The sequence below is a fragment of the Hyla sarda genome (genome assembly GCF_029499605.1).
Source record: "Hyla sarda isolate aHylSar1 chromosome 1 unlocalized genomic scaffold, aHylSar1.hap1 SUPER_1_unloc_2, whole genome shotgun sequence".
Taxonomy (NCBI): Eukaryota; Metazoa; Chordata; class Amphibia; order Anura; family Hylidae; genus Hyla; species Hyla sarda.
The window spans coordinates 480,470-506,438 of record NW_026607581.1 but is presented as its reverse complement, the minus strand read 5'-3'; the positions used below and the strand labels follow the sequence as shown (position 1 = coordinate 506,438).

General features: G+C 45.4%; 2 protein-coding genes across 2 annotated transcripts in view; one reads left to right on the top strand and one right to left on the bottom strand.

The window, feature by feature from the left end:
* The window catches only part of LOC130298079 (oocyte zinc finger protein XlCOF7.1-like), a 73,204-nt gene that overhangs the window by 26,527 nt on the left and 20,708 nt on the right, over window positions 1-25,969 (top strand).
* On the bottom strand, window positions 1,920-23,084 carry LOC130298061 (oocyte zinc finger protein XlCOF22-like). Its single transcript, XM_056550955.1, has 3 exons — window positions 22,920-23,084; window positions 15,570-16,383; window positions 1,920-2,822 (listed from the first exon to the last, which is right to left on the bottom strand). The coding sequence occupies exons 1-3, from the start codon at window positions 22,959-22,961 to the stop codon at window positions 2,053-2,055; spliced, it is 1,626 nt and encodes a 541-aa protein (XP_056406930.1). The 5' UTR covers window positions 22,962-23,084; the 3' UTR covers window positions 1,920-2,052.

The window sequence follows — 25,969 nt, the reverse complement described above, 5'->3', positions numbered from 1 at the left end:
ATTGTGGATCATGACTCTTGTACACGGGTCCTGAATGGGCTGAATATAAGAGCGGATCCTTATTACACCACTCATTTCTTCCTGCACTTTAGTCGTATGTTATATATGTATTTCTCTTCTATTATGTATACTACAGTATTTCTAAGAATGTGAAGGGTTAAATGACCTGGTGCAGGTGTTTTCCATCTCCCCCGGGTCATTTTCCTTATTAAACTGGTGAAATTCAGTGTAAACGTTGTATGACTAAGGAGAAGTTTACACTTTTTTTTTATTTTTTACACCTTAAAAAATAGCAGAAAAACCGCCAGTTTTGCCAGTTTTTTCAGGCGTTTTTTCCGGTGAGTGGAAACAGCCAATTTTGTACCCTGTGGCAGCTTTTTTACTGTCTTCAGGTACCACTCTGTGGGTCGGATGCTGAGCACCCGCTCCATGGAGTGTAAGGAGGTGATGAGTGATGTATAGCGTCACTACTCACCCCCCCCCCCGCGGTATAGTATAAAGGGGGCATAGTGTACACGTGTATATTATACAGGAGCCGGGAATACTGTCACCAGACTGATAGGACTCCCTGCTCCTATAGGCCCTTTGGGCGGTATACAGAATATACAGCTATCTATAGAAAACTGTATATAGATGAGGTCCAATTACCTTCCTCACTCCCTGTCCCCGTCGGGTTAGTGTAGCTCCGCCCCCTAGTGATGACGTCTTTATGACAGACGGGAGGCAGAGTAGTAAGTCCGAGGCTCTGTTCACATTGTCCATTTTGTATAATGTGAACAGACCCTTCTGGCAGTGTCTACCCAGACAGGGAGACTCCAGCTGTTGCTAAACTACGACTCCCAGTGGAGAGCGCCAAAAATGTACTAACAAATTTTTTGTGTTTTTTTTTTCTTCTTGCTTCAGATGCGTGTATGTAGAGGATTGCTGTGGATTTGTGGATTACAGCGATGAACTTGATTTTTTTTCTTTTAATAAAATGGCTAACGAGGGCGGTGTGGGAGTGTTTTTTTAAGTAAAATCATTTTTCCAATATTTCCTGTTTTTCTTAAATTGAATTTTCAGGCATAGTAGTTGAATCTGTCTCTTTGACGGAATCCATTACTAAGCTGGAGCTTAGCGGTTAGCCCCAAAAACAGCTAGCGCTAACCTCCAATTATTACCCTGGTACCCACTGCCACAGGTGTGACGGGAAGAGCCGGTATCAACAGGCCCGGATCGTTAAAGATGGTGCTCCTGGGCCTAGGCGGTAACAGGCAGGCATTATTTAGGCTGGGGAGGACCAGTAACAATGGTCCTCACCCACCCTGGTAACATCAGGCTGTTGCTGCTTGGTTGGTATCTGGCTGTGAATAAAAATACGGGAACCCTGTGTTTTTATTTATTTATTTCCCTAGCGGGGAAACACTCGTCTAGGGTTTGTGATAAATAAAAGTATCTGCAGCGTCTTATGTTCAGAAGAGACGATCTTCAAGGGAGACGCGCGGATCCTGTCTGATGCCTTGAATTAAAGTCTCTATAATCATAATGAGAAGGGGGCGGGGACAACACTGACGCGTTACATTCCCTATATACAACGTCAGGGACAATATTACATTTATTATAAGTCCAGTGTGCGGAGATGAATATAAGAATAATAAATAATATAAGAAAGAAAACTTTTATTAACAATTGGTAACAAGTTTGGAGATGCAGTATATGATATATGCATAAATGTCAGATATCCTATGTACATGGTTAATATATAGATGTGTTATCTGCATCATTTACTGCTCTGAATTGACTTCTCTCCTGTGTGAGTTCTTTGATGTTCAACAAGATGTGAATGCTGAGTAAAACATTTCCCACATTCTGCACATGAAAATGGCTTCACCCCTGTGTGAGTTCTTTGATATTTAACAAGACCTGATTGATGAGTAAAACATTTCCCACACTCTGCACATGAAAATGGCTTCACCCCTGTGTGAGTTCTTTGATGTTGAACAAGATTTGATTTCTCAATAAAACCTTTCCCACACTCTGCACAGAAAAATGGCTTCTCCTCTGTGTGAATTTTTATATGTATAACAAAACTTGATATGTCATTAAAACATTTTCCACATTCTGAACATGAAAATGGCTTCTCCCCTGTATGAGTTCTTTCATGTTTAACCAGATTTGATTTGTCAGAAAAACATTTCCCACACACTGAACATGAATATGGTTTCTCCCCTGTGTGAGTTCGCTTCTGTTTAACAAGACTTGATTTCCCCCTGTGTGATCTTTTTGATGTTGAACAAGAATTGATTTCTCAGTGAAACATTTTCCACATTCTGAACATGAAAATGGCTTCTCTACTTTGTGAGTTCTGTGATGCTTAAGCAGATGTGATTGCTGAGTAAAATATTTTCCACATTCTGAGCATGAAAACAGCTTCTCCCCTGTGTGAGTTCTTTGATGTTTAACAAGATCTGATTTGTCAGTAAAACATTTTCCGCATTCTAAACATGAAAATGGTTTCTCCCCTGTGTGAGTTCTTCGATGTTGAACAAGATGTGATTTCTTAGTAAAACATTTCCCACATTCTGAGCATGAATATGGTTTCTTTCCTGTATGAGCTCGGTGATGTCTAACACCCCTTCTGTGACCTTTATTTTTTTTAACATCCTGTGATGACTGAGAAGACAGGACCTGTATATAAGGATGAGATGACAGATCTTGGCTGTGAAGGGCTGAGGGTGTATCTGGGATAATGGAATGTTCTTCATATGTATCTTGTGTGATATCATCATCTGCTTTATAATCTGAAGATATAAGATTCTCCTCTGATCTCCTGGTACAAAAATCTGCAGAAAATAACACAGATTTTATTATCAGTATTAACCTCTTAACAACCCAGATAATTTTAAGCTTTTGCATTTAAATTTTTTTCCCCTCTCCTCAGAGACATAACTCTTATATTTTTACATAATTTGAGATCTTGTTTTTTGCGGGACCGATCTTTCGTTGTTATGACACCCTTCATTCATTGTGTGGTAAAATTATTTTTCAGGTGACTACGATCACAACGATATCTAATTTACATAGTTTTCTTTATGCTTTACTGCTTTTCAATAACAATTACAACAAAAAAATTATTATTGAGGAGGGGGTTTAGTCATTCGATGGCTCATACAAATGAATGCAGCATAAATGCATGCACTGCACTGACCCATTAGATCCGACCATAGACAGGTTGTATCAATAGCAGAGTCCCGGCAGTGACAAAGGCTTCGGGCTGACATAATAATGGATCACATTGCTGTGATTCCTTCGCGAGAAGCCAATTTGGTGTGAGGTGTAAACTTGCGCCCCATGTAAACTTTCTTCAGCTCCTCCCCTCAGATTTCCGAAACTAGAGCTGGGGGGAGGGAAGAGCGAAGACAGAGCGGAGAGATACGCGCCCCCCTCATCTCCCCTCCCTCTGCTCCACCTCAGAGAACGCAGGTTTGCACGGGCAGAGCAGGGGGAGAGATCAGGTACATATGACCCCCTCCTCATCTCCCCTTCTCAGCCCCGCCTGAATTCTCCCGACGCAGGTTTCCATGGGCTGTGAGGAGGTAGTCATATGTACCTCCTCTCTCCTCCTGCTCTGCCCGTGCAAACCTGTGTTTTCCCAAAAACACTTATGGAAATCATCCCCAGTTCTTCACCTCCCTTCCCCCGCTCCTTGATGTAGATTTTGACAGCTGTGAAAATCTCTGTTCAGGGGGCTGTGGGAATTCCTCTCCTCCTAAAGGAGTTGCATGAATATCTATATCCAGGAGCAGGCCTGTGGGAATCCCTCTCCTGCCGGGGGAGGTGCATGAGAATCTACATCCAGGAGCAGGCCTGTGAGAATCCATCTCCTGCCGGGGGAGGTGCATGAGAATCTACATCCAGGAGCAGGCCTGTGAGAATCCCTCTCCTGCCGGGGGAGGTGCATGAGAATCTACATCCAGGAGCAGGCCTGTGAGAATACATCTCCTGCCGGGGGAGGTGCATGAGAATCTACATCCAGGAGCAGGCCTGTGAGAATCCCTCTCCTGCCGGGGGAGGTGCATGAGAATCTACATCCAGGAGCAGGCCTGTGAGAATCCCTCTCCTGCCGGGGGAGGTGCATGAGAATCTACATCCAGGAGCAGGCCTGTGAGAATCCATCTCCTGCCGGGGGAGGTGCATGAGAATCTACATCCAGGAGCAGGCCTGTGAGAATCCATCTCCTGCCGGGGGAGGTGCATGAGAATCTACATCCAGGAGCAGGCCTGTGAGAATCCCTCTCCTGCCGGGGGAGGTGCATGAGAATCTACATCCAGGAGCAGGCCTGTGAGAATCCATCTCCTGCCGGGGGAGGTGCATGAGAATCTACATCCAGGAGCAGGCCTGTGAGAATCCCTCTCCTGCCGGGGGAGGTGCATGAGAATCTACACCCAGGAGCAGGCCTGTGAGAATCCCTCTCCTGCCGGGGGAGGTGCATGAGAATCTACACCCAGGAGCAGGCCTGTGAGAATCCATCTCCTGCCGGGGGAGGTGCATGAGAATCTACATTCAGGAGCAGGCCTTTGAGAATTACTCTCCTGCTAATGGAGGTGCATGAGAATCTACATCCAGGAGCAGGCCTGTGAGAATCCATCTCCTGCCGGGGGAGGTGCATGAGAATCTACATCCAGGAGCAGGCCTGTGGGAATCCCTCTCCTCCTAATGGAGGTGCATGAGAATCTACATCCAGGAGCAGGCCTGTGAGAATCCCTCTCCTGCCGAGGGCGGTGCATGAGAATCTACATCCAGGAGCAGGCCTGTGAGAATCCATCTCCTGCCGGGGGAGGTGCATGAGAATCTACACCCAGGAGCAGGCCTGTGGGAATCCCTCTCCTCCTAATGGAGGTGCATGAGAATCTACATCCAGGAGCAGGCCTGTGAGAATCCATCTCCTGCCGGGGGAGGTGCATGAGAATCTACATCCAGGAGCAGGCCTGTGAGAATCCCTCTCCTGCCGGGGGAGGTGCATGAGAATCTACATCCAGGAGCAGGCCTGTGAGAATCCATCTCCTGCTGGGGGAGGTGCATGAGAATCTACATCCAGGAGCAGGCCTGTGAGAATCCCTCTCCCGCCGAGGGAGGTGCATGAGAATCTACATCCAGGAGCAGGCCTGTGAGAATCCCTCTCCCGCCGAGGGAGGTGCACAGCCGCTCACACAGCCCCGCTCACACAGCCACTGGACGTAGATTTTCACAGCTGTCAAAATCTACTTCCAGGAGCTGGGGAGGGAGGTGCAGAACTGCGTCCTGCACAACTTTGCCTTCCCCCTTCCCCCGCTGTATGTTCGGAAATTTCTGGACAGCTGTAGGGAGGGGCCGACCCAAAAATTTAACCTCACACCGGAACATTGCTCCACCAATGACACTTACTAAAGCTGCATAAATGCTGCTGCTAGCTTTGACAGCAGCATCTAAGTGGTTAATAGCCAGCATCAGAGATTGCTCCGTGTCAGCTATTAGCAGCGGCCCTCAGTTGTTGAATGTAGCCAAGAGTCACCAGGTATAGAGGAGTTTGAGTCCTGAGCCCTCCCCATACACTGTTAAAGGGGTACTCCGCTGCCCCAGCGTTCAGAACATTTTGTTCCAAATGCATGGAGCAAGCGGCGGGGGTCGTAACATAACACCACGCCCCTTGGGATGTCATGCTATGCCCCCTCAATGAAAGTCTATGGAAGGGGGGGTAAGGGACTATAACATGTAATCTTTAGATTGCATACACTGATCAGTGCTTCTCCATAGGAGAACATTGATCAGTGTTATCGGTACTCAATTGCTTCAGCCCAATCGGCGATGTCCGGCATTAGCTATGGGTCCCAGTTGCTGATAGCTTCATACAGCGGGGGCCCGCAGTGGACTTAAATATACGTCCTTTTGCGGTAAGGGGTTAATTTCAGAATCTGATGTGATGATGTTATCCTGTAGTTCAGAGTAAGTCATTAAAATAAATAAACAAACAACTATTTAAATTGGGTATAGTTGTAATCGTGCTGACCCAAAGAATCAACCAGAGTGGATGTCATCCATGTAATCACAATCAGGAACAACAGAAACGCGCTTTGAGATCAGACTGCCTCTGCCTTTATGTGGTCTCTGAACTATTGCAGTTAAATAGCCAGGACCCAGCAGGGAAGGGGCTGGCTGATTATAGGTAGCCAGGGAAATAAGGAGCTATCACTAATATCAGCTGAGGTTTTGCTGTAAATGTGTTATGCCGTTCTCTTATATTCGTTGTATTCCCGCCGCTCTGCCCACCCAAGATCTGTCCCTGGCAGGACCTCAGGTGCAAGTGTTTCCTGACTCGGTTAGGCATAATCCGAGCAAAGGGCCCAACTTGCCATACTAAAGACAAAACCCCTCCCTCCTAATATAATCCTTCTCCACGGAAAGGGGGATGGTCCTGAGCTGCATTGGTTCGACCCCTTCAGATGTTTTGGAACCAGGAGGTATGGGAGGTGAGGGGAGGTGAGAGGGGCATGGGAGGTGAGGGAGGCATGGGAAGTGAGGGGAGGCATGGGAAGTGAGGGGAGGAATGAGAAGTGAGGGAGACATGGGAGGTGAGGGAGACATGGGAGGTGAGGGGGGCATGGGAGGTGAGGGAGGCATGGGAGGTGAGAGGGGCATGGGAAGTGAGGGGAGGCATGAGAAGTGAGGGGAGGCATGAAAGGTGAGGGAGGCATGAGAGGTGAGGGAAAGAATTAGGATGGTGGAAGACAAAAGCTCCTTGAGATCTCTGACCACAATTTCATCTTGTATAATATCGGAGAGTCCACGAGAGAACGTGTCCACCAGCGCTTCCTTATCCCAGCACACCTCTGCTGCTAGAATACAGAACTAAATTGAAAATATCTGTTTAACCCCTTAAGGACTCAGCCCATTTTGGCCTTAAAGACCCATCAAATTTTCCTTTTTGCACTTACGTTTTTCCTCCTCCCCTTCTAAAAACACTTTCAATTTTGCACCTACAGACCCACATAAGGGCTTGTTTTTTGTGTCACCAATTTTACTTTGTAGAGACATCACTTATTTTATAATATCTGCAGCAAAACAAACACAAAACTTATTTGTGGGGTGAGTTAAAAAAAAACTGCCATTTTGTAACTTTTGGGGGCTTCCGTTTCTACACAAGGCACTTTTTTTTGTAAAAATGAAAAGATCTTTATTCTGTAGATCCATACAGTCACAAGGATACCTAATTTATGTAGGTTTTGTTTTATTTTACAAAAAATATAACTACATTCACCAAAATTTTTATGTTCAAAATTGTCCTCTTCTGATTCCTATAACTTTATTATTTTTCTGCATACAGGACTATATGAGGGTAATTTTTTTTGCACCCTTGTCTATAGTTTCTATTGGTACTTTTTGATCGCTTTAGATTTTTTTTTTTATGGTGACCAAAAATGCACACTTTTGGACTTTGGTATTTTTTTACGTGTACGCCATTGACCGTGCGGTTTAGCAAACCTTATATTTTAATAGTTCGGACATTTACGCAAGTGGCGGTACCACATGATTTTACATTTTTATTACATTATTTTATTTAAATAAATGGGAAAGGGACGTGGATTCAAACTTGTATTAGGGTAGGGGCTTATTCACATTCATTATAATTTTTTTTTTTTTTACACTTTTTACAGTATTTTTTGCCCCCATAGGAGGCTATACAATGCAATCTTCTGATTGCATACACTGTTATGTGCCATAGCATTGATCAGTGTTATCGATCCGATCGGACAGCGAGAAGGGAGGTAAGGACCCTCCCACGGTCCTCTCCTCTGATCGAGACATCGCGATTTCGTTATGATAATCCCGATCAGGTCCGTTGAACTGCCGGGTCAGTTTCATTTTAAATGCAGCAATCAACTTTGATCGCAGCGTCTAAAGGGTTAATGCAGGGCATCGGCCCAATCAGTGATGCCCAGCATTAACCCTGGGTCCTGGCTGCTGATAGCAGTCAGGACCCACCGGGTTTAAAGTGTGCTCTGCTGGTGAGCGCACTTTAAACCCCGGTAACAGGACTCGGCAAACATGTACACCCTTAGTCCTTAAGTGGTTAAAGGACACAACAAACTCTGTAGTCATAGATAATGTTTATTAGTCTCCAAAGAGGATTCGCCCGGGATAGAGCGTTATCAGTAAGGAGGGAGATCAGGAATCCTACTTTACTTCTATCATTAGGACAGGACTGCGGGACCATTTCCAGATAAATGCCCACTTGGTTCAGGGAGCCTCTACATCCATTAGGATCGCCCCCATAATGCTGGGGAAGCGGGGCAGATCCAGTAAACCCACAGGAGGCAATGGCTTCTATGGCAGCAGAAATAGTTGCCGGAGCAGGAGGGTAGGTGGCTGCCGGTTGAGGCACAGGAGGCTCTAGGGGAGACGTACGATTCTAAAGCGTCTGCATTACAAGTGCCAATTGCTCAATCCTCTGATCTTGCAGATCCATTATAGTGAAAATGTTTGGTGCTGGTGGATTGTCTGCATCATCCGGATTCATGGCCCTTGTGTAATGTCAGGAACCATAAAACCAGATGGAGATGATCAGAACAAATCACCTTTATTATCATAATGGAAAATACAAAAATAACAAACAATAGAAGAATCCAGGGACCTGGTCAGATACACAGAAAGGGATCAGGACCTAAAGTAGGTAATAAGGAAAAGCCCAAGTCAGGAGAAAGGAAAGAAGTGTAGTCAGAAGTCAGGACCAGGATCAGGAACAATAGTAGATGTTGGACAGCCCAGGGTCATACACAGGTCATCACAATAAGGAACAACAGGAGCATGCATGGAAATAAAAGAATACACAAAGGCAAAGCCTTGCAGTACTGAAGCAGATTAAATAGCCAGGGCCCCGCAGGGAAGATGCTGGTGAATTAGATGGTAGCCAGGGAAACGCAATGCTGCTTATTAATAACAGCTGACGTGTTTTCGTCAGCTGAGAAACAAGTAGTGGAGCGGGGGAAGGGAGAGAATCCTAGTTATGTCACTACATTCATCCTCCAAAGACTCTTCTGTTATCTGGTATATGTCTCCATGTTGTGTATTGTGTTATCTGGTATATGTCTCCATGTTGTGTATTGTGTTATCTGGTATATGTCTCCATGTTGTGTATTGTGTTATCTGGTATATATCTCCATGTTGTGTATTCTGTTATCTGGGATATGTCTCCATGTTGTGTAATGTGTTATCTGGTATATGTCTCCATGTTGTGTATTGTGTTATCTGGTATATGTCTCCATGTTGTGTATTGTGTTATCTGGTATATGTCTCCATGTTGTGTATCGTGTTATCTGGTATATGTCTCCATGTTGTGTATCGTGTTATCTGGTATATGTCTCCATGTTGTGTATCGTGTTATCTGGTATATGTCTCCATGTTGTGTATCGTGTTATCTGGTATATGTCTCCATGTTGTGTATCGTGTTATCTGGTATATGTCTCCATGTTGTGTATCGTGTTATTTGGTATATGTCTCCATGTTGTGTATTGTGTTATTTGGTATGTCTCCATGTTGTGCATTGTGTTATCTGGTATATGTCTCCATGTTGTGTATAATTCGCTGTCCTGTGTGGACAATGACTGAACCGTACCAGGGAGCGGAGTCTAAGATGCCGCTGGTTTTCACCAGAGCCTGCCACATAGCGGGATGGACTTGCTGCGGCAGGCAGCACCCAGGTCACTACCCCTGGCACAATCCGTCCATACAGGTTGCCCAGATGTAACTTGGCACGGAGAATGAAGCGTAGTCAGACGTAGCACGGGTCAGAAGGCAGGCAGCAAAGAAGCGTAGTCGGGTCACAGGCACAAGGTCAGGAGGCAGGCGGCAAAGGAGCAAAGTCAGGTCACAAGCTGGAGGTCAGAAACGCTAATATGGCACACACACAGTAACGCTTTCTCTAGGGCACTAAGCACAAAGATCCGGCACCATGATAAGGAGGTGCCGGACTAATATAGGTTCCACCCAGCAGGGAAACAATTAAAGGCGTACTGACCATTTAAATCTAGCAACGCGGGCACGTGCGCGCACCCTAAGGAAAGTGGATGCACGCGCCGGCTATGCAGAAGACAACGGGTCATTGTGGTCCCACAGCGGGGTAGCCCACAGCGGGGTAGCCAAGGATTTTCCAGAGAGAAGGCTGATGACAAATGCCAGAAGGGTTGCGCTAACAGCTGAACAGAACGGCCAGAGCGTTACCCATAGCAACGCCCAGAACACCCGTGCAGGAGCGTCCCACACCGCGAGTCCTGGAGCCAGAGATGATAGGAGAGAGGCAGCGCTCGCGGCCAGAATGAATGGCCGGAGTGCTGCCCATATCACTACAGTGCATACGCTTTGTGTTACCAGGGGCGCAAGCACGTATATCTCACAGTTGCTCGTTTGGCGCATGTGCTCCATAGGACTACGGGCGCCCATTGCCTAAAGTCGCGCACGCGCATATAGTATGTGTTACTATCCCAGCCGAATACACTATACGCTTGCGCTCAAAGAGATCGCGGCCATCTCTGTTAGGGGCAAAGTTGTACTCAATATAAGTATATACAACCAAAGTATGAGTTGAACGAATATAAGACGCCCAAACACACATACACCCCCAAATCCTAGTATAATACAATTAGTACATAAGTGCTGCATCCATACATAACAATAAATAACCAGCTTCAGATACCATAATAATTACTGCATAAATTCCATTATATTAAATAAGTGCATGTATATAAACGCGCATATATAAAGGTGTATATATATAACCATACCACAAAAATCATTCAAATAATGACATCCTAAACAATTACATTATAGTGAACAAGTGCAGAAATATAAATGTGTTAACCTATTCTGTACTAAAACCACATGATCATTTATGTACAATTTAGACCACATGATCATTTATGTAAACTTTTTATAATAAACATTATACATATAATCACTATGGTTCTTGTAGATACCAGGGAGGCAACAACATATTTTATGAGCACCGGTAGATATATGATTTTATTCTACTACAGGGGATAGATGGCTGTTTGCTGCAGTGATCACTTCAGCTGGGCCCATCACAAGGCTCCTCAATGTACGTGCCTAGAAAATCATATGATCTATATACAATGTAAATTCAAGAATGACATAGAAAAGAAAAGACTTATAAATTGTTAATAAACATGTCTCTCCACCTATATGTCTGGACCCATATGCATTAGGGACTATATTACGACCCTATGTACAATGTTTAACCCCTTAAGGACAATGGACGTACTCCTACGCCCCCATTTCCGAGTCCTTAAGGACCGAGGACGTAGGAGTACGTCCTGTCCTTTCCCGGCCCCCTGCCGCTAGCCGGAGGGGAGCCGGTGCCCGATGCCTGCTGAAATCGTTCAGCAGGCATCGCGGCATATCGCCCAGGGGGGTCATTATGCCCCCCCATGTCGGCGATGGCCGCAGATCGCTGGACAATTCAGTCCAGCGATCTGCGGCGATTCCGGGTCAATCAGGTCTCCAGTGACCCGGTGACCCGGAATTACTGGCTGATCGGGGCCGTCAGAGACGGCCCCGAACAGCCAGAGCCTGCAGGGATGAGGTGGCACTGGTGCCACCTCACGATCGCCCTGATTCGTCGGCCGGATTACCGGCCGACGAATCAGGGCGCCTGCTGCGGGTGTCACTCCCGCACCCGCTCCGCCCCTCTTCCGGAGGACGTGAGCGGGTGCGGGACGTGCACCCCTGGTGCTGGGGACCCCGATCCCCGGCGTTAATGTTGGGATCGGGGCCCCAGGAGCGACGACTGCGGCGGCGGGACTGACCTGTGCGGCGATCAAGCAGCAGCAGGAGGTGAGTGACTGCTTAGCAACAGCTCCCAGCATGCAAAAAGGGCATGCTGGGAGCTGTAGTTATGCAACCGGAGGAGGCAGACCACCACAACTCCCAGCATGCACTTATGGGCATGCTGGGACTTATGGTTTTGCAACAGCTGGAGGCACATTCTTTCTATGGAAAAGTGTACCTTCAGCTGTTGTGTAACTACAACTCCCAGCTTGCACAAACAGCTTAAGGGCATGCTGGGAGTTGTAGTGGTGCATCTGCTGGTTGCATAACTACAACTCCCAGCATGCCCGTTGGCTGTCGGTGACTGCTGAGAGTTGTAGTTTTGCAACAGCTGAAGGCACACTGAGTTAAGTAGCAAACCAGTGTGTCTCCAGCTGTTGCATAACTACAATCCCCAGCATCCCCAGCCAAAGTAGTATGCCTCCGGCTGTTGCATAACTACAACACCCAGCATGCCCTTCCGCTGTCCGTACATGCTGGGGGTTGTAGCTTTTGCAACAGCTGAAGGCACACTGGTTGCAAAACACTGAGTTTGTTGTCAAACTCGGTGTTTCACAACCTGTGTGTCTCCAGCTGTTGCAAAACTACAACTCCCAGCATGCACTGATAGACCGTACATGCTGGGAGTTGTAGTTTTGCAACAGCTGGATGTCCCCCCCCCCCCCCCAATGTGAATGTACAGGGTACACTCACATGGGCGTAGGATTACAGTAAGTATCCGTCTGCAAGTTTGAGCTGCAGCAAATTTTCTGCTGCAGCTCAAGCTGCCAGCGAGAAACTACTGTGAACCCCCGCCCGTGCGACTGTACCCTAAAAACACTACACTACACTAACACACAATAAAATAAAAAGTAAAAAAACACTACATATACACATACCCCTACAATAAAAATGAAAAACGTCTGGTACGCCACCGTTTCCAAAAACGGAGCCTCCAGCTGTTGTAAAACTACAACTCCCAGCATGCACTGATAGACCGTACATGCTGGGAGTTGTAGTTTTGCAACAGCTGGATGTCCCCCCCCAATGTGAATGTACAGGATACACTCACATGGGCGGAGGATTACAGTAAGTATCCGGCTGCAAGTTTGAGCTGAGGCAAATTTTCTGCCGCTGCTCAAACTGCCAGCGAGAAACTACTGTGAACCCCCGCCCATGTGACTGTACCCTAAAAACACTACACTACACTAACACACAATAAAATAAAAAGTAAAAAACACTACATATACACATACTCATACACAGCCCCCCTCCCCTCCCCAATAAAAATGAAAAACGTCTGGTACGCCACTGTTTCCAAAACGGAGCCTCCAGCTGTTGCAAAACAACTACTCCCAGTATTACCAGATAGCCACTGACTGTCCAGGCATGCTGGGACTTTTACAACAGCTGGAGGCACCCTATTTGGGAATCACTGGAGTAGAATACCCCTATGTCCACCCCTATGCAATCCCTAATTTAGGCCTCAAATGCGCATGGCGCTCTCACTTTGGAGCCCTGTCGTATTTCAAGGCAACAGTTTAGGGTCACATATGGGGTATCGCCGTACTCGGGAGAAATTGTGTTACAAATTATGGGGGGTATTTTCTGCTATTACCCTTTTTAAAAATCAAAAATATTTGGGAAACCAACATTTTAGGTAAAAATTTTTTTTTTTTTTTTTTACATATGCAAAAGTTGTGAATCACCTGTGGGGTATTAAGGTTCACATTACCCCTTGTTACGTTCCCCGAGGGGTCTAGTTTCCAAAATGGTATGCCATGTGTTTTTTTTTTTTTGCTGTCCTGGCACCATAGGGGCTTCCTAAATGCGGCATGCCCCCAGAGCAAAATTTGCTTTCAAAAAGCCAAATGTGACTCCTTCTCTTCTGAGACCTGTAGTGCGCCAGCAGAGCACTTTTCACCCCCATATGGGGTGTTTTCTGAATCGGGAGAAATTGGGCTTCAAATTTTGGGGGGTATTTTCTGCTATTATCCTTTTTAAAAATGTAACATTTTTGGGAAACCAAGCATTTTAGGTAAAACATTTTTTTTTTTTTTTTTTTTTTACATATGCAAAAGTCGTGAATCACCTGTGGGGTATTAAGGTTCACTTTACCCCTTGTTACGTTCCCTGAGGGGTCTAGTTTCCAAAATGGTATGCCATGTGTGTTTTTTTGCTGTCCTGGCACCATAGGGGCTTCCTAAATGCGGCATGCCCCCAGAGCAAAATTTGCTTTCAAAAAGCCAAATGTGACTCCTTCTCTTCTGAGACCTGTAGTGCGCCAGCAGAGCACTTTTCACCCCCATATGGGGTGTTTTCTGAATCGGGAGAAATTGGGCTTCAAATTTTGGGGGGGTATTTTCTGCTATTATCCTTTTTAAAAATGTAACATTTTTGGGAAACCAAGCATTTTAGGTAAAACATTTTTTTTTTTTTTTTTTTTTACATATGCAAAAGTCGTGAATCACCTGTGGGGTATTAAGGTTCACTTTACCCCTTGTTACGTTCCCTGAGGGGTCTAGTTTCCAAAATGGTATGCCATGTGTGTTTTTTTGCTGTCCTGGCACCATAGGGGCTTCCTAAAGGTGACATGCCCCCCAAAAACCATTTGACGCTCCTTCCCTTCTGAGCCCTCTACTGCGCCCACCGAACAATTAACATAGACATATGAGGTATGTGCTTACTCGAGAGAAATTGGGTTTCAAATACAAGTAAAAATTTTCTCCTTTTTACCCCTTGCAAAAATTCAAAAATTGGGTCTACAAGAACATGCGAGTGTAAAAAATGAAGATTTTGAATTTTCTCCTTCACTTTGCTGCTATTCCTGTGAAACACCTAAAGGGTTAATACACTTATTGAATGTCATTTTGAATACTTTGGGGGGTGTAGTTTTTATAATGGGGTCATTTATGGGGTATTTCTAATATGAAGACCCTTCAAATCCACTTCAAACCTGAACTGGTCCATGAAAAATAGCGAGTTTGAAAATTTTGTGAAAAATTTCCAAATTGCTGCTGAACTTTGAAGCCCTCTGGTGTCTTCCAAAAGTAAAAACTCATAAATTTTATGATGCCAACATAAAGTAGACATATTGTATATGTGAACCCAAAAATGTTTTATTTGGAATATCCATTTTCCTTACAAGCAGAGAGCTTCAAAGTTAGAGGATTTGGGGATTTTTCACCAAGAAAGGATGCAAGTTACCATAACATTTTACCACTATGTTAAAGTAGAATATGTCACGAAAAAACAATCTCGGAATCAGAATGATAACTAAAAGCATTCCAGAGTTATTAATGTTTAAAGTGACAGTGGTCAGAATTGCAAAAAACGCTCCGGTCCTTAAGGTATAAAATGGCCTGGTCCTTAAGGGGTTAAACATTTCCCAATTTCCTACCTCCTGGACACTCGGTACAATATTTACTATATTCACATGTTTCACCTCCTGGAACTATTTACAATGGGGCACAGTAAGGCACAAGGATTGCTGACCAGAGCTTTCTATAAACTGAAATGTCTGCCACCCCTCAAATTGGAACATTTATATAGTTCGGTTTACGTTCTGTTTGCACCCCATACCCCTACATACACAACTGATTTCTCAGTATAACATTTTCCACATTCTGAGCATGGAAATGGCTTCTCCTCTGTGTGAGTTCTTTGATGTGTAACAAGACCTCATTTCTCAGTATAACATTTTCAACATTATGAACATGAAAATGGCTTCTCACCATTGTGAGCTATTTGATGTTTAATAAGATGTGGTTGCTGAGTAAAACATTTCCCACATTCTGCACATGAAAATGGCTTCTCCCCTGTGTGAGTTCTTTGATGATTAACAAGATTTGATTTCTCAGTAAAACATTTCCCACACTCTGCACATGAAAATGGCTTCTCCCCTGTGTGAGTTCTTTGATGATTAACAAGACTTGATTTCACATTAAAACATTTCCCACATTCTGCACATGAAAATGGCTTCTCCCCTGTGTGAGTTCTTTGATGACTGACAAGATTTGATTTCTCAGTAAAACATTTTCCACACTCTGCACATGAAAAAGGCTTCTCCCCTGTGTGAGTTTTTTGATGATTAACAAGACTTGATTTCTTAGTAAAACATTTCCCACACTCTGCACATGAAAATGGCTTCTCCCCTGTATGAGTTCTTTGATGCACAACAAGACTTGATTGCTGAGTAAAACATTTCCCACATTCTGAACATGAAAATGGCTTCTCTCCTGTGTGAGTTCTTCGATGTACAACTAGACATGATTTAAAAGTAAAACATTTCCCACATTCTGAGCATGAATATTGTTTCTTTTCTGTATGAGCTTGTTGACCTTCTGTGACCTTCTTTTTGCTGAACATCCTGTGATGAGTGAGAAGACAGGACCTGTATATAAGGATGAGATGACAGATCTTGGCTGTGAAGGGCTGAGGGTGTATCTGGGATAATGGAATGTTCTTCATATGTATCTTGTGTGACATCATCATCTGCTTTATAATCTGAAGATATAAGATTCTCCTCTGATCTCCTGCTACAAGAATCTGCAGAGAATAACACAGATTTTATTATCAGTATTAACCCCTTAAAGCCCATTTTGACCTTAAGTACCAGGCCATTTTTTGCACATCTGACCACTGTCACTTAAGCATTAACCCCTTAAGGACCCAGCCCATTTATGCCTTAAATAGGCACTGTCAGATATAAAAACTTTTGTCAATACAACATAGACAATATAGATAAGTCTGGCACTGAGTGCAAATAGAGGTATGTAATTCTGCCTTTGGATCACGGCTATTGTAGGTAGAGAACAATGTGGTGCTCAGACGAAAATGAGTGCAGGTAAATCATCATAAGTGTGGAATAATGCAGTCGGCACTCACCATATTCTTCAGTCTTCAGGTCTTTATTAACATATGCTCATGTATACATATAACAGGACGAGAGACGGGGCATGGAAAGGGGGGGGGGGGTACCACCAGGCTACAGCACTGTTTCTTTCCTTGCAGAGCTTCACCGGGCCTGTGGTGACCCCCCCCCCCCCACCCTTTCCATGCCCCGTCTCCCATCCTGTTATATGTATACGTGAGTATATGTTAATAAAGACCTGAAGAATATGGTGAGTGCCGATGATGATATAAAAACTTTTGATATGTTGTACAGAATGTATAACCAATAGATTTTGCAATTGCTTTCATTAGAAAATTTTCAGTATTTCATACAGAAAAAAAAAGTCAAACAACTGCCCCCCCTGCCTCCTGGGATGCATTCAGTGCTCCTGTCTACACTGCTTCGTCCTGGACTCCAGGACGTTTTGGAGGGGGGAGAGGCTGTACACACTGCAGAGACTCATGTGAAGAGAAGGGGAGGAAGACTGCTGCCGGCACTCACACAGCAGACATCAGTGAGAGAGGCAGAAACATGCATTGCAGATGAAAAAGTAAGTGTCCCTGCATGTATGTGTGTGTGGATATATATATATGTATGTGTGTATATAAGTGTGTCTTTCTAATGTGTATGTGTAAGAATATATGAACCCAGTGTGTGTGTGTGTGATAAATGGGTACTACAATCATACCCTCCAGCTTTTGCAAAACTAAAACTCCCAGCATGCCTGCACAGCCAAATCATGTGTGGGCATGCTGGGAGCTGTAGTTTTGCAACAGCTTGAGGCACCCTGGTTGGGAAGCACTGGACTGAGGAGAGGGAGGGGGAGTGGTTATCACAGTGAGTCCCCACCCCCCTGCTTCTGGTGGACAAAATTACGGTATTTCAGAAATAAAGCTAATTCTGATAGAAATGTAGGTCACAGATAAAGAGGTACATGTACATGATCAGGATGAGATACTGAGCAATATATAACAGTTTTGTTTTTTGAGTGATCTAACGGGTACGCTTTAAGGACCCGGCCATTTTTTGCACATCTGACCACTGTCACTTTAAGCATTAATAACTCTGAGATGCTTTTACCTTTTATTCTCATTCCGAGATAGTTTTTTCCTGACATATTCTACTTTATGTTAGTGGTAAAATTTTGTCGATACTTGCATCATTTCTTGGTGAAAAATTAGCATTTTTTTTTACTTTGAAGCTCTCTGCTTATAAGGAAAATGGATATTCCAAATAAATTATATATTGATTCACATATACAATATATCTACTTTATATTTGCATCATAAAGTTGAGATGTTTTTACTTTTGGAAGACATCAGAGGGCTTCAAATTTCAGCACCAATTTTTCAAAAATTTCTAAACCGGAATTTTTCAGGGACCAGTTCAGTTTTGAAGTGGATTTGAAGGGCCCTCATATTAGAAATACCCCACAAATGATCCCATTATAAAAACTGCACCCCTCAAAGTATTTAAAATGACATTTAGTAAGGGTGTTAACCCTTTAGGTGTTTCAAAGGAATAACAGCAAAGTGAAGGAGAAAATTCAAAATCTTAATTATTTACACCTTCGCATCTTTGCATGCTCTTGTAGACCCAGTTTTTGAATTTTCACAAGGGGTAATAGGAGAAAAAGACCCCCAAAATTTGTAACCCCATCTCTTCTGAGTATGGAAATACCCCATGTTAGGATGTAAAATGCTCTGCAGGCGAACTACAATGCTCAGAAGAGGAGAAGTGCCATTGAGCTTTTGGAGACAGAATTTGTTTGGAATGGAAGTCAGGGGCCATGTGCGTTTACAAAGCCCTCATAGTGCCAGAACAGTGGACCCCCCCTCCCACATGTGAATCCATTTTGGAAACTACATCCCTCACAGAATTTAATAAGGGGTGCAGTGAGTATTTACACTCAAATTACATTTTTAATTTTCACGGATCACTGTTCCAGAAATCTGCCAGACACCTGTGGGGCATAAATGCTCACTGTACCCCTTATTACATTACGTGAGGGGTGTAGTTTCCAAAATGGGGTCACATGTGGGGGGGTCCATTGTTTTGGCACTATGGGGGCTTTGTAAACACACGTGGCCTTCAGTTCTGGACAAATTTTCTCTTCAAAATCCCAATGGCGCTCCTTCTCTTCTGAGCATTGTAGTTGGCCCGCGGAGCACTTTACATCCACATATGGGATATTGGGTTACAAATTTTGGGGGTCTTTTTTCCTTGTGAAAATGAAAAATTTAGGGTAACACCAGCATTTTAGTGAAAACATTTTTTTTTTCCCCCATTTTCCGATCCAAATTTAACGAAAATTTGTCAAACACCTGTGGGGTGTTAAGGCTCACTATAACCCTTGTCACATTACGTGAGGGGTGTAGTTTCCAAAATAGGGTCACATGAGGGTATTTATTTTTTTCGTTTATTTCACAGCCGCTGTAAAATCAGCCACCCCTATGCAAACCACCAATTTAGGCCTCAAATGTACATAGTGCACTCTCACTCCTGAGCCTTGTTGTGCACCCGCAGAGCATTTAACGCCCACATATGGGGTATTTCCGTACTCAGGAGAAATTGCGTTACAAATTTTGGGGGTCTTTTTTTCCTTTTACCGCTTGTGAAAATAAAAAGTATGGGGCAACACCAGCATGTTAGTGTACATTTTTTTTTTTTTTTTTTACACTAACAGACTGGTGTAGCCCCCAACTTTTCCTTTTCATAAGGGGTAAAAGAAGAAAAAGCCCCCCAAAATTTGTAGTGTAATTTCTCCCGAGTACGTAAATACCCCATATGTGGCCCTAAACTGTTTCCTTGAAATACGACAGGGCTCTGAAGTGAGAGAGCACCATACTCATTTGAGGACTAAATTAGGGATTGCATAGGGGTGGACATAGGGGTATTCTACGCCAGTGATTCCCAAACAGGGTGCCTCCAGCTGTTGCTAAACTCCCAGCATGCCTGGACAGTCAGTGGCTGCCAGGAAATGCTGGGAGTTGTTGTTTTTCAACAGCTGGAGGCTCCGTTTTGGAAACACTGCCGTACAATACGTTTTTCATTTTTATTGGGGGGGGGGGGACAGTGTAAGGGGGTGTATATGTAGCGTTTTACCCTTTATTATGTGTTAGTGTAGTGTTTTTAGGGTACATTCGCACTGGCGGGTTACGGTGAGTTTCCCGCTAGGAGCTTGCGCTGCGGTGAAAAATTTGCCGCAGCTCAAACTTGAAGCAGGATTCTCACTGTAAACCTGCCTGTGTGAGTGTACCCTGTACATTCACATGGGGGGGTGTCACGATCACACCCTATCGGTCCAGCCGAGACGCTAGAGAGAGTGTGGTGGTGCAAGGGTTAAAGCCGCCAGACCTCTGGGTATCCACTACTAGTCCCAGCAAGTCACTGTCTTGCACTCTTTTTGTATGTCTTTTAAACCAGCACTGAGCTCTGTCTTTGGAATTTACACACAAGAAGATGTATGCAATTTCTTTTTAGTGCTAAGATTTCCCTACAGGTAAAATCCAGCAAGCACTAAAAATCTCTAAATATGTCCCGACGCTGCCACCAGTTGTCACGATCACACCCTATCGGTCCAGCCAAGACGCTAGAGAGAGTGTGATGGTGCAAGGGTTAAAGCCGCCAGACCTCTGGGTATCCACTACTAGTCCCAGCAAGTCACCAAATTAACCCTTAGATAAACGTGTCTCACCCGAGCTGCCTTCAGAAAGGTGAGCTCATATATTTAGAGATCAAAGACCAGAGATGATTAATTAAACATTTAATCTGATAAAAGGTATCACAGTGCTATGCATAAAAATAAACAAATGACATACAGTTATAAGAATATATATAAGAGTTTAGCAATCAAGTTCAGAAAAGTAAAAATGAAGTTCTTACAGCGTAATAGTATAGCAGTCCATGAGAGAGGGTCTCCAGCTGTTCTTAGGATGGTCTTGTCAGCTTGGGGCATAGATCTTAACAACTGACTCTAGCATTGTTACATATTATATATCTCCTTTTTGGAGGGACTCCATTCCCCCCTCCCCTCTGGTCCCACCAGGGGGGGGGGGGCATCTCTTATCTCATATATGGGACCAGAGACCCCTTACATCCTGCTACAACAAAAAAAAACTCCTGACTTCAAACAAACAACCAGCCAGGCCTCAATAAACTGCAATACACAAAAACAAATGATACACCATCTGAATGACCCATGTCCTGGATAATACATTACACACAGTACAATTATAATACACATATATGATTTAATACTCAGGCCTGGGCCTGACAGGGGGGGGGGGGGCAAACCTCTAGCTGGTTCAAAACTACAACTCCCAGCATGTACTGACAGACCGTGCATGCTGAGAGTTGTAATTTTGCAACAGCTGGAGGCACACAGGTTGGAAACCTTCAGTTAGCTTCTGTTACCTAACCCAGTATTTTCCAACCAGTGTGCCTCCAGCTGTTGCAAAACTACAACTCCCAGCATGTACTGATCGCCGAAGGGCATGCTGGGAGATGTAGTTATGCAACAGCTGGAGGTACGCAACTACAGCTCCCAGCATGGCGAGACAGCCGTTTGCTGGGAGTGGTAGTTTTGCAACATCTGGAGGGCTACAGTTTAGAGACCACTGTAGAGCTAGGCAACTCACCAGCTTTCGTAGGATCCAGCTGCACAACATCGCCGCCCGCTGATCTCCGCAGCCGATCGCCACCCGCAGCCTCTGCCGATGGGTAAGTGGACTTCGGCGCCGGTCCCTGTCGTTTCCCCGTTCTGCCCCGCCTATTGTGGGTGGGCAGAACGGGGAAACCGAAAGTTAACCCCCCCCACCCCCGATCTGCTATTGGTGGGCGTGTCTATACGACCAATACCAGGGATAGGAGGGGTGGCACCCATGCAACCTCACTCCTATTCCTTCAGGGGGATCGTGGGTGTCTTGGACAACCAGTTCACCCTTATTTTCCGGGTCACCATTGACCCGTATGACCCAGAATTGCGCAAATCTCCAATGTGAATTCACCGGCGATTTGCGCTGTTTGCCAACATGGGGGGGGTCTGATGACCCGCCTGGGCATTTGCGCGGGGTGCCTGCTGATCGATATCAGCATTCCTCCCGGTCCAGGTCCCCGCCGAGCGCCCGGAATTCCCACGGACGTACGCGTACGTCATGGGTCCTTAACTACCAGGGTCCCATGACGTAGCGGTACGTCGAGGGTTCTTAAGGGGTTAATAGAGGACCCTGTCTGCGCTCCGGAAGCGATCCTGCAATTTGAATTGCCCGCCCCTAATTCCGCCATCCCCATCAGAAGTGACGTCAGATGCCGACCTCGTGACCAGACCCAGTGCACAGCTCAGCAGGGATCATTCCCCGGGCCCAGAATGAAGGCCCCGTGCGACACTGATCACAGAACGGGAGCGGAAGAGAAGCCAGCACCCTGATCCTCTCCCCATCGCTGCATCAGCCCGCCTGGACACCGCAGCAGTAGGTAGAAATAACATAAAAAAGTAAAACTGTCTCGCTGGATCATCTCCCGCACATCTCAGGTTGCCTGACCGGATCAGGACAGGGAAAAACACTGAAGGGGAGAGGAAGGGGAGGGTCTTTTAACCTCTCAGTGTTTTTCCTTGTCCAATCAGGTGGAGGCAATCTCAGGGTGCTGTCATGGAGACGACCAGAGAAACAGTGAAAACAAGGACTTTAAAGACAACACGCACGCTCAGTATCAGTGAGTGTGCATACCATATATCACACTCCACTCAGGGAAACATTATTATACCCTAGGATAGGGGATAAGTGTCTGATCAAGGAGGGGTCCGTTTGCTGGGACCCCCGCAATCTACTGCAAAGGACCCTGGATTTCCCCAGGAGAGAAGCATGTCGACCCCCCCACGAAGTGGCAGATGACAGGCCCCCATCATGTATCTCTATGGGAGAGTCAGAGATAGCCGAACGCTGTATCCCTGGCTCTCCCATAGGGGTATTGGCTGCCACTTTGTGTGGGGTCAAAACGCCTCGTTCCGGGGATGAATAATACCCAGGGTCCCGTGCAGGAGATCGTGGGAGGGTCCCAGCGGTAGGACCGCCTGTGATAAGTTGTCCTGCATGATAGTATTCCTTTAAAGAATTCCACACAAAAATGTTGCAGCCGATGACTGAGTAGAATCTGTGACTGTGCTCTTAATTTAGAGGTTACTACTTACCTGGGTGGTTACCTGTAGTAATGTCCTCCTTATACTGCTCATCACCGCTCACATCTGTCTCTTCTTCTTCCTTTATGTCTGTAGCATTAATATAGATCAGATCATTCCCAGTAGTAATGACCTTCACATTCTGCTCATTAAGAGGACGGGGACACCTCTCTGGTGTTGTTCTCTTACTGGGTCTGACTGTAGGGAACACATACAGAGACTGAATTCATTCTTTACATACAAATAATGAGAGGACGTGTGTATATAGTCATGTCTATTACCTGGTGATGTGAGGGGCTGCTGATCCTCCATCATGACCTGATCCTTGTACTGATCCTTGTGTCCTTCTACATACTCCCACTCCTCCATGGAGAAATAGACCGCCACGTCCTGACACCTTATAGGAACCTGACACATAATGATACAGTCATCACCCCGACCCCTCCAGTGGTGTTACTGTATAATGTCCCAGCATTCCCAGCAGTGTCACCTCTCCAGTCATCACCAGACCCCTCCATTACTGTACAATGTCCCAGCATTCCCAGCAGTGTCACCTCTCCAGTCATCACCAGACCCCTCCATTACTGTATAATGTCCCAGCAGTGTCACCTCTCCAGTCATCACCAGACCCCTCCATTACTGTATAATGTCCCAGCAGTGTCACCTCTCCAGTCATCACCAGACCCCTCCATTACTGTATAATGTCCCAGCAGTGTCACCTCTCCAGTCATCACCAGACCCCTCCAATACTGTATAATGTCCCAGCAGTGTCACCTCTCCAGTCATCACCAGACCCCTCCATTACTGTATAATGTCCCAGCATTCCCAGCAGTGTCACCTCTCCAGTCATCACCAGACTCCTCCATTACTGTATAATGTCCCAGCAGTGTCACCTCTCCAGTCATCACCAGACCCCTCCATTACTGTATAATGTCCCAGCAGTGTCACCTCTCCAGTCATCACCAGACCCCTCCATTACTGTATAATGTCCCAGCAGTGTCACCTCTCCAGTCATCACCAGACCCCTCCATTACTGTATAATGTCCCAGCAGTGTCACCTCTCCAGTCATCACCAGACCCCTCCATTACTGTATAATGTCCCAGCAGTGTCACCTCTCCAGTCATCACCAGACCCCTCCATTACTGTATAATGTCCCAGCAGTGTCACCTCTCCAGTCATCACCAGACCCCTCCATTACTGTATAATGTCCCAGCAGTGTCACCTCTCCAGTCATCACCAGACCCCTCCATTACTGTATAATGTCCCAGCAGTGTCACTTCTCCAGTCATCACCAGACCCCTCCATTACTGTATAATGTCCCAGCAGGGTCACCTCTCCAGTCAGCAGCTCCATCATCTTGTTGATGAGTTCTCGGATCTTCTGTTCATCCATTTCCTCATGTATCAGGGAGTGAGGTGGGGGCACCGGGATTGGGCTCAGGGTTCTTCCCCATCCTTCACACACAGGGGCCCGACAGCGCCCCCTAGAGGACTTCTTCACTACTGTGTAATCCTGTGTATGGAGAGACACATTAATATCACTACATACATCCCCAGAATCCCTCACCTCTCCAGTCATATCCATCTGCTATTACATAGATAAGAATGAGGTCATGTGACATCACTCCCAGAATCCTTCACCTCTCCAGTCATATCCATCTGTTATTACATAGATAAGAATGAGGTCATGTGACATCACTCCCAGAATCCCTCACCTCTCCAGTCATATCCATCTGTTATTACATAGATAAGAATGAGGTCATGTGATATCACTCCCAGAATCCCTCACCTCTCCAGTCATATCCATCTGTTATTACATAGATAAGAATGAGGTCATGTGACATCACTCCCAGAATCCCTCACCTCTCCAGTCATATCCATCTGTTATTACAGAGATAAGGATGAGGTCATGTGACATCACTCCCAGAATCCCTCACCTCTCCAGTCATATCCATCTGTTATTACATAGATAAGAATTAGGTCATGTGACATCACTCCCAGAATCCCTCACCTCTCCAGTCATATCCATGTTATTACATAGATAAGAATGAGGTCATGTGACAACACTCCCAGAATCCCTCACCTCTCCAGTAAGCCGGAAGAGTATCTGTAGGGTGAGGTTTATCATCTTGTTCCTGTCTCTCTCCATGGTTGATGGGTCATCCGGGAGAATTTTATTATATAGAAGATATCAGCAGAGGATCCTGGATTGGAGAAACCTGAAGGGAAGAAGAGGAGACGATGATAAACCGCACCAGATTCTATGGAGAAATAAAACCCATTTCCTGGAGATAATCTGGGGAAACATCTGAGGAGACATTATAGGAGTTTTCAGATTTCTCCATAAAACAAAATACATTGGGGGAGATTTATCAAAACCTGTGCAGAAGCAAAGTTGCCCAGTTGCCCACAGCAACCAATTAGCTCGCTTCTTTCATTTTTCAGAGGCCTTGTTAAGAATTTAAGAAGTAAGCTGATTGGTTGCTATGGGCAACTTTGCTTCTGCGCAGGTTTTGATAAATCTCCCTCATTGTCCGAGGGCTGTAAAATAAGAGACTAGAGCGCACTCCCCTCTCCCGTCCAGTGGTGGCGCTCTGGTCCTCCAGGTCTTCTGAGGTCGCTCTCCCTGCTCTGCTGAAGACGTTGTGAATCCATTTCTCCTAATCTCTGAGGCTGCGGTGTATTCAGAACGTCTTCATCAGAGCAGGGAGAAGAATAGAGGGATTCAATATGACATTGTCCAATGAAGAATACTGAAATGTGTCCACTAGGGGGCACAATATACATCACAATTACATCAGGATTTTATGTGAATTGTGATATGTCCCCCCGGAAGAACCTGCTATTACCTGCAGCAGAGGCCGAGCATCATATACCGTTACACACGCAGGGTCTGGGCCACCACCGGAGTCAGTGTTTCCCAAGCAGGGTGCCTCCAGCTGTTACAGCATTTGGCTGTCAGGGCATGCTGGGAGTTGTAGTTTTACAACAGCTGGAGGCACGCTGGTTTGGAAACACTGTCTATAGTAATAATAGGGGCACAGGAGAAACTTAAAAAACCT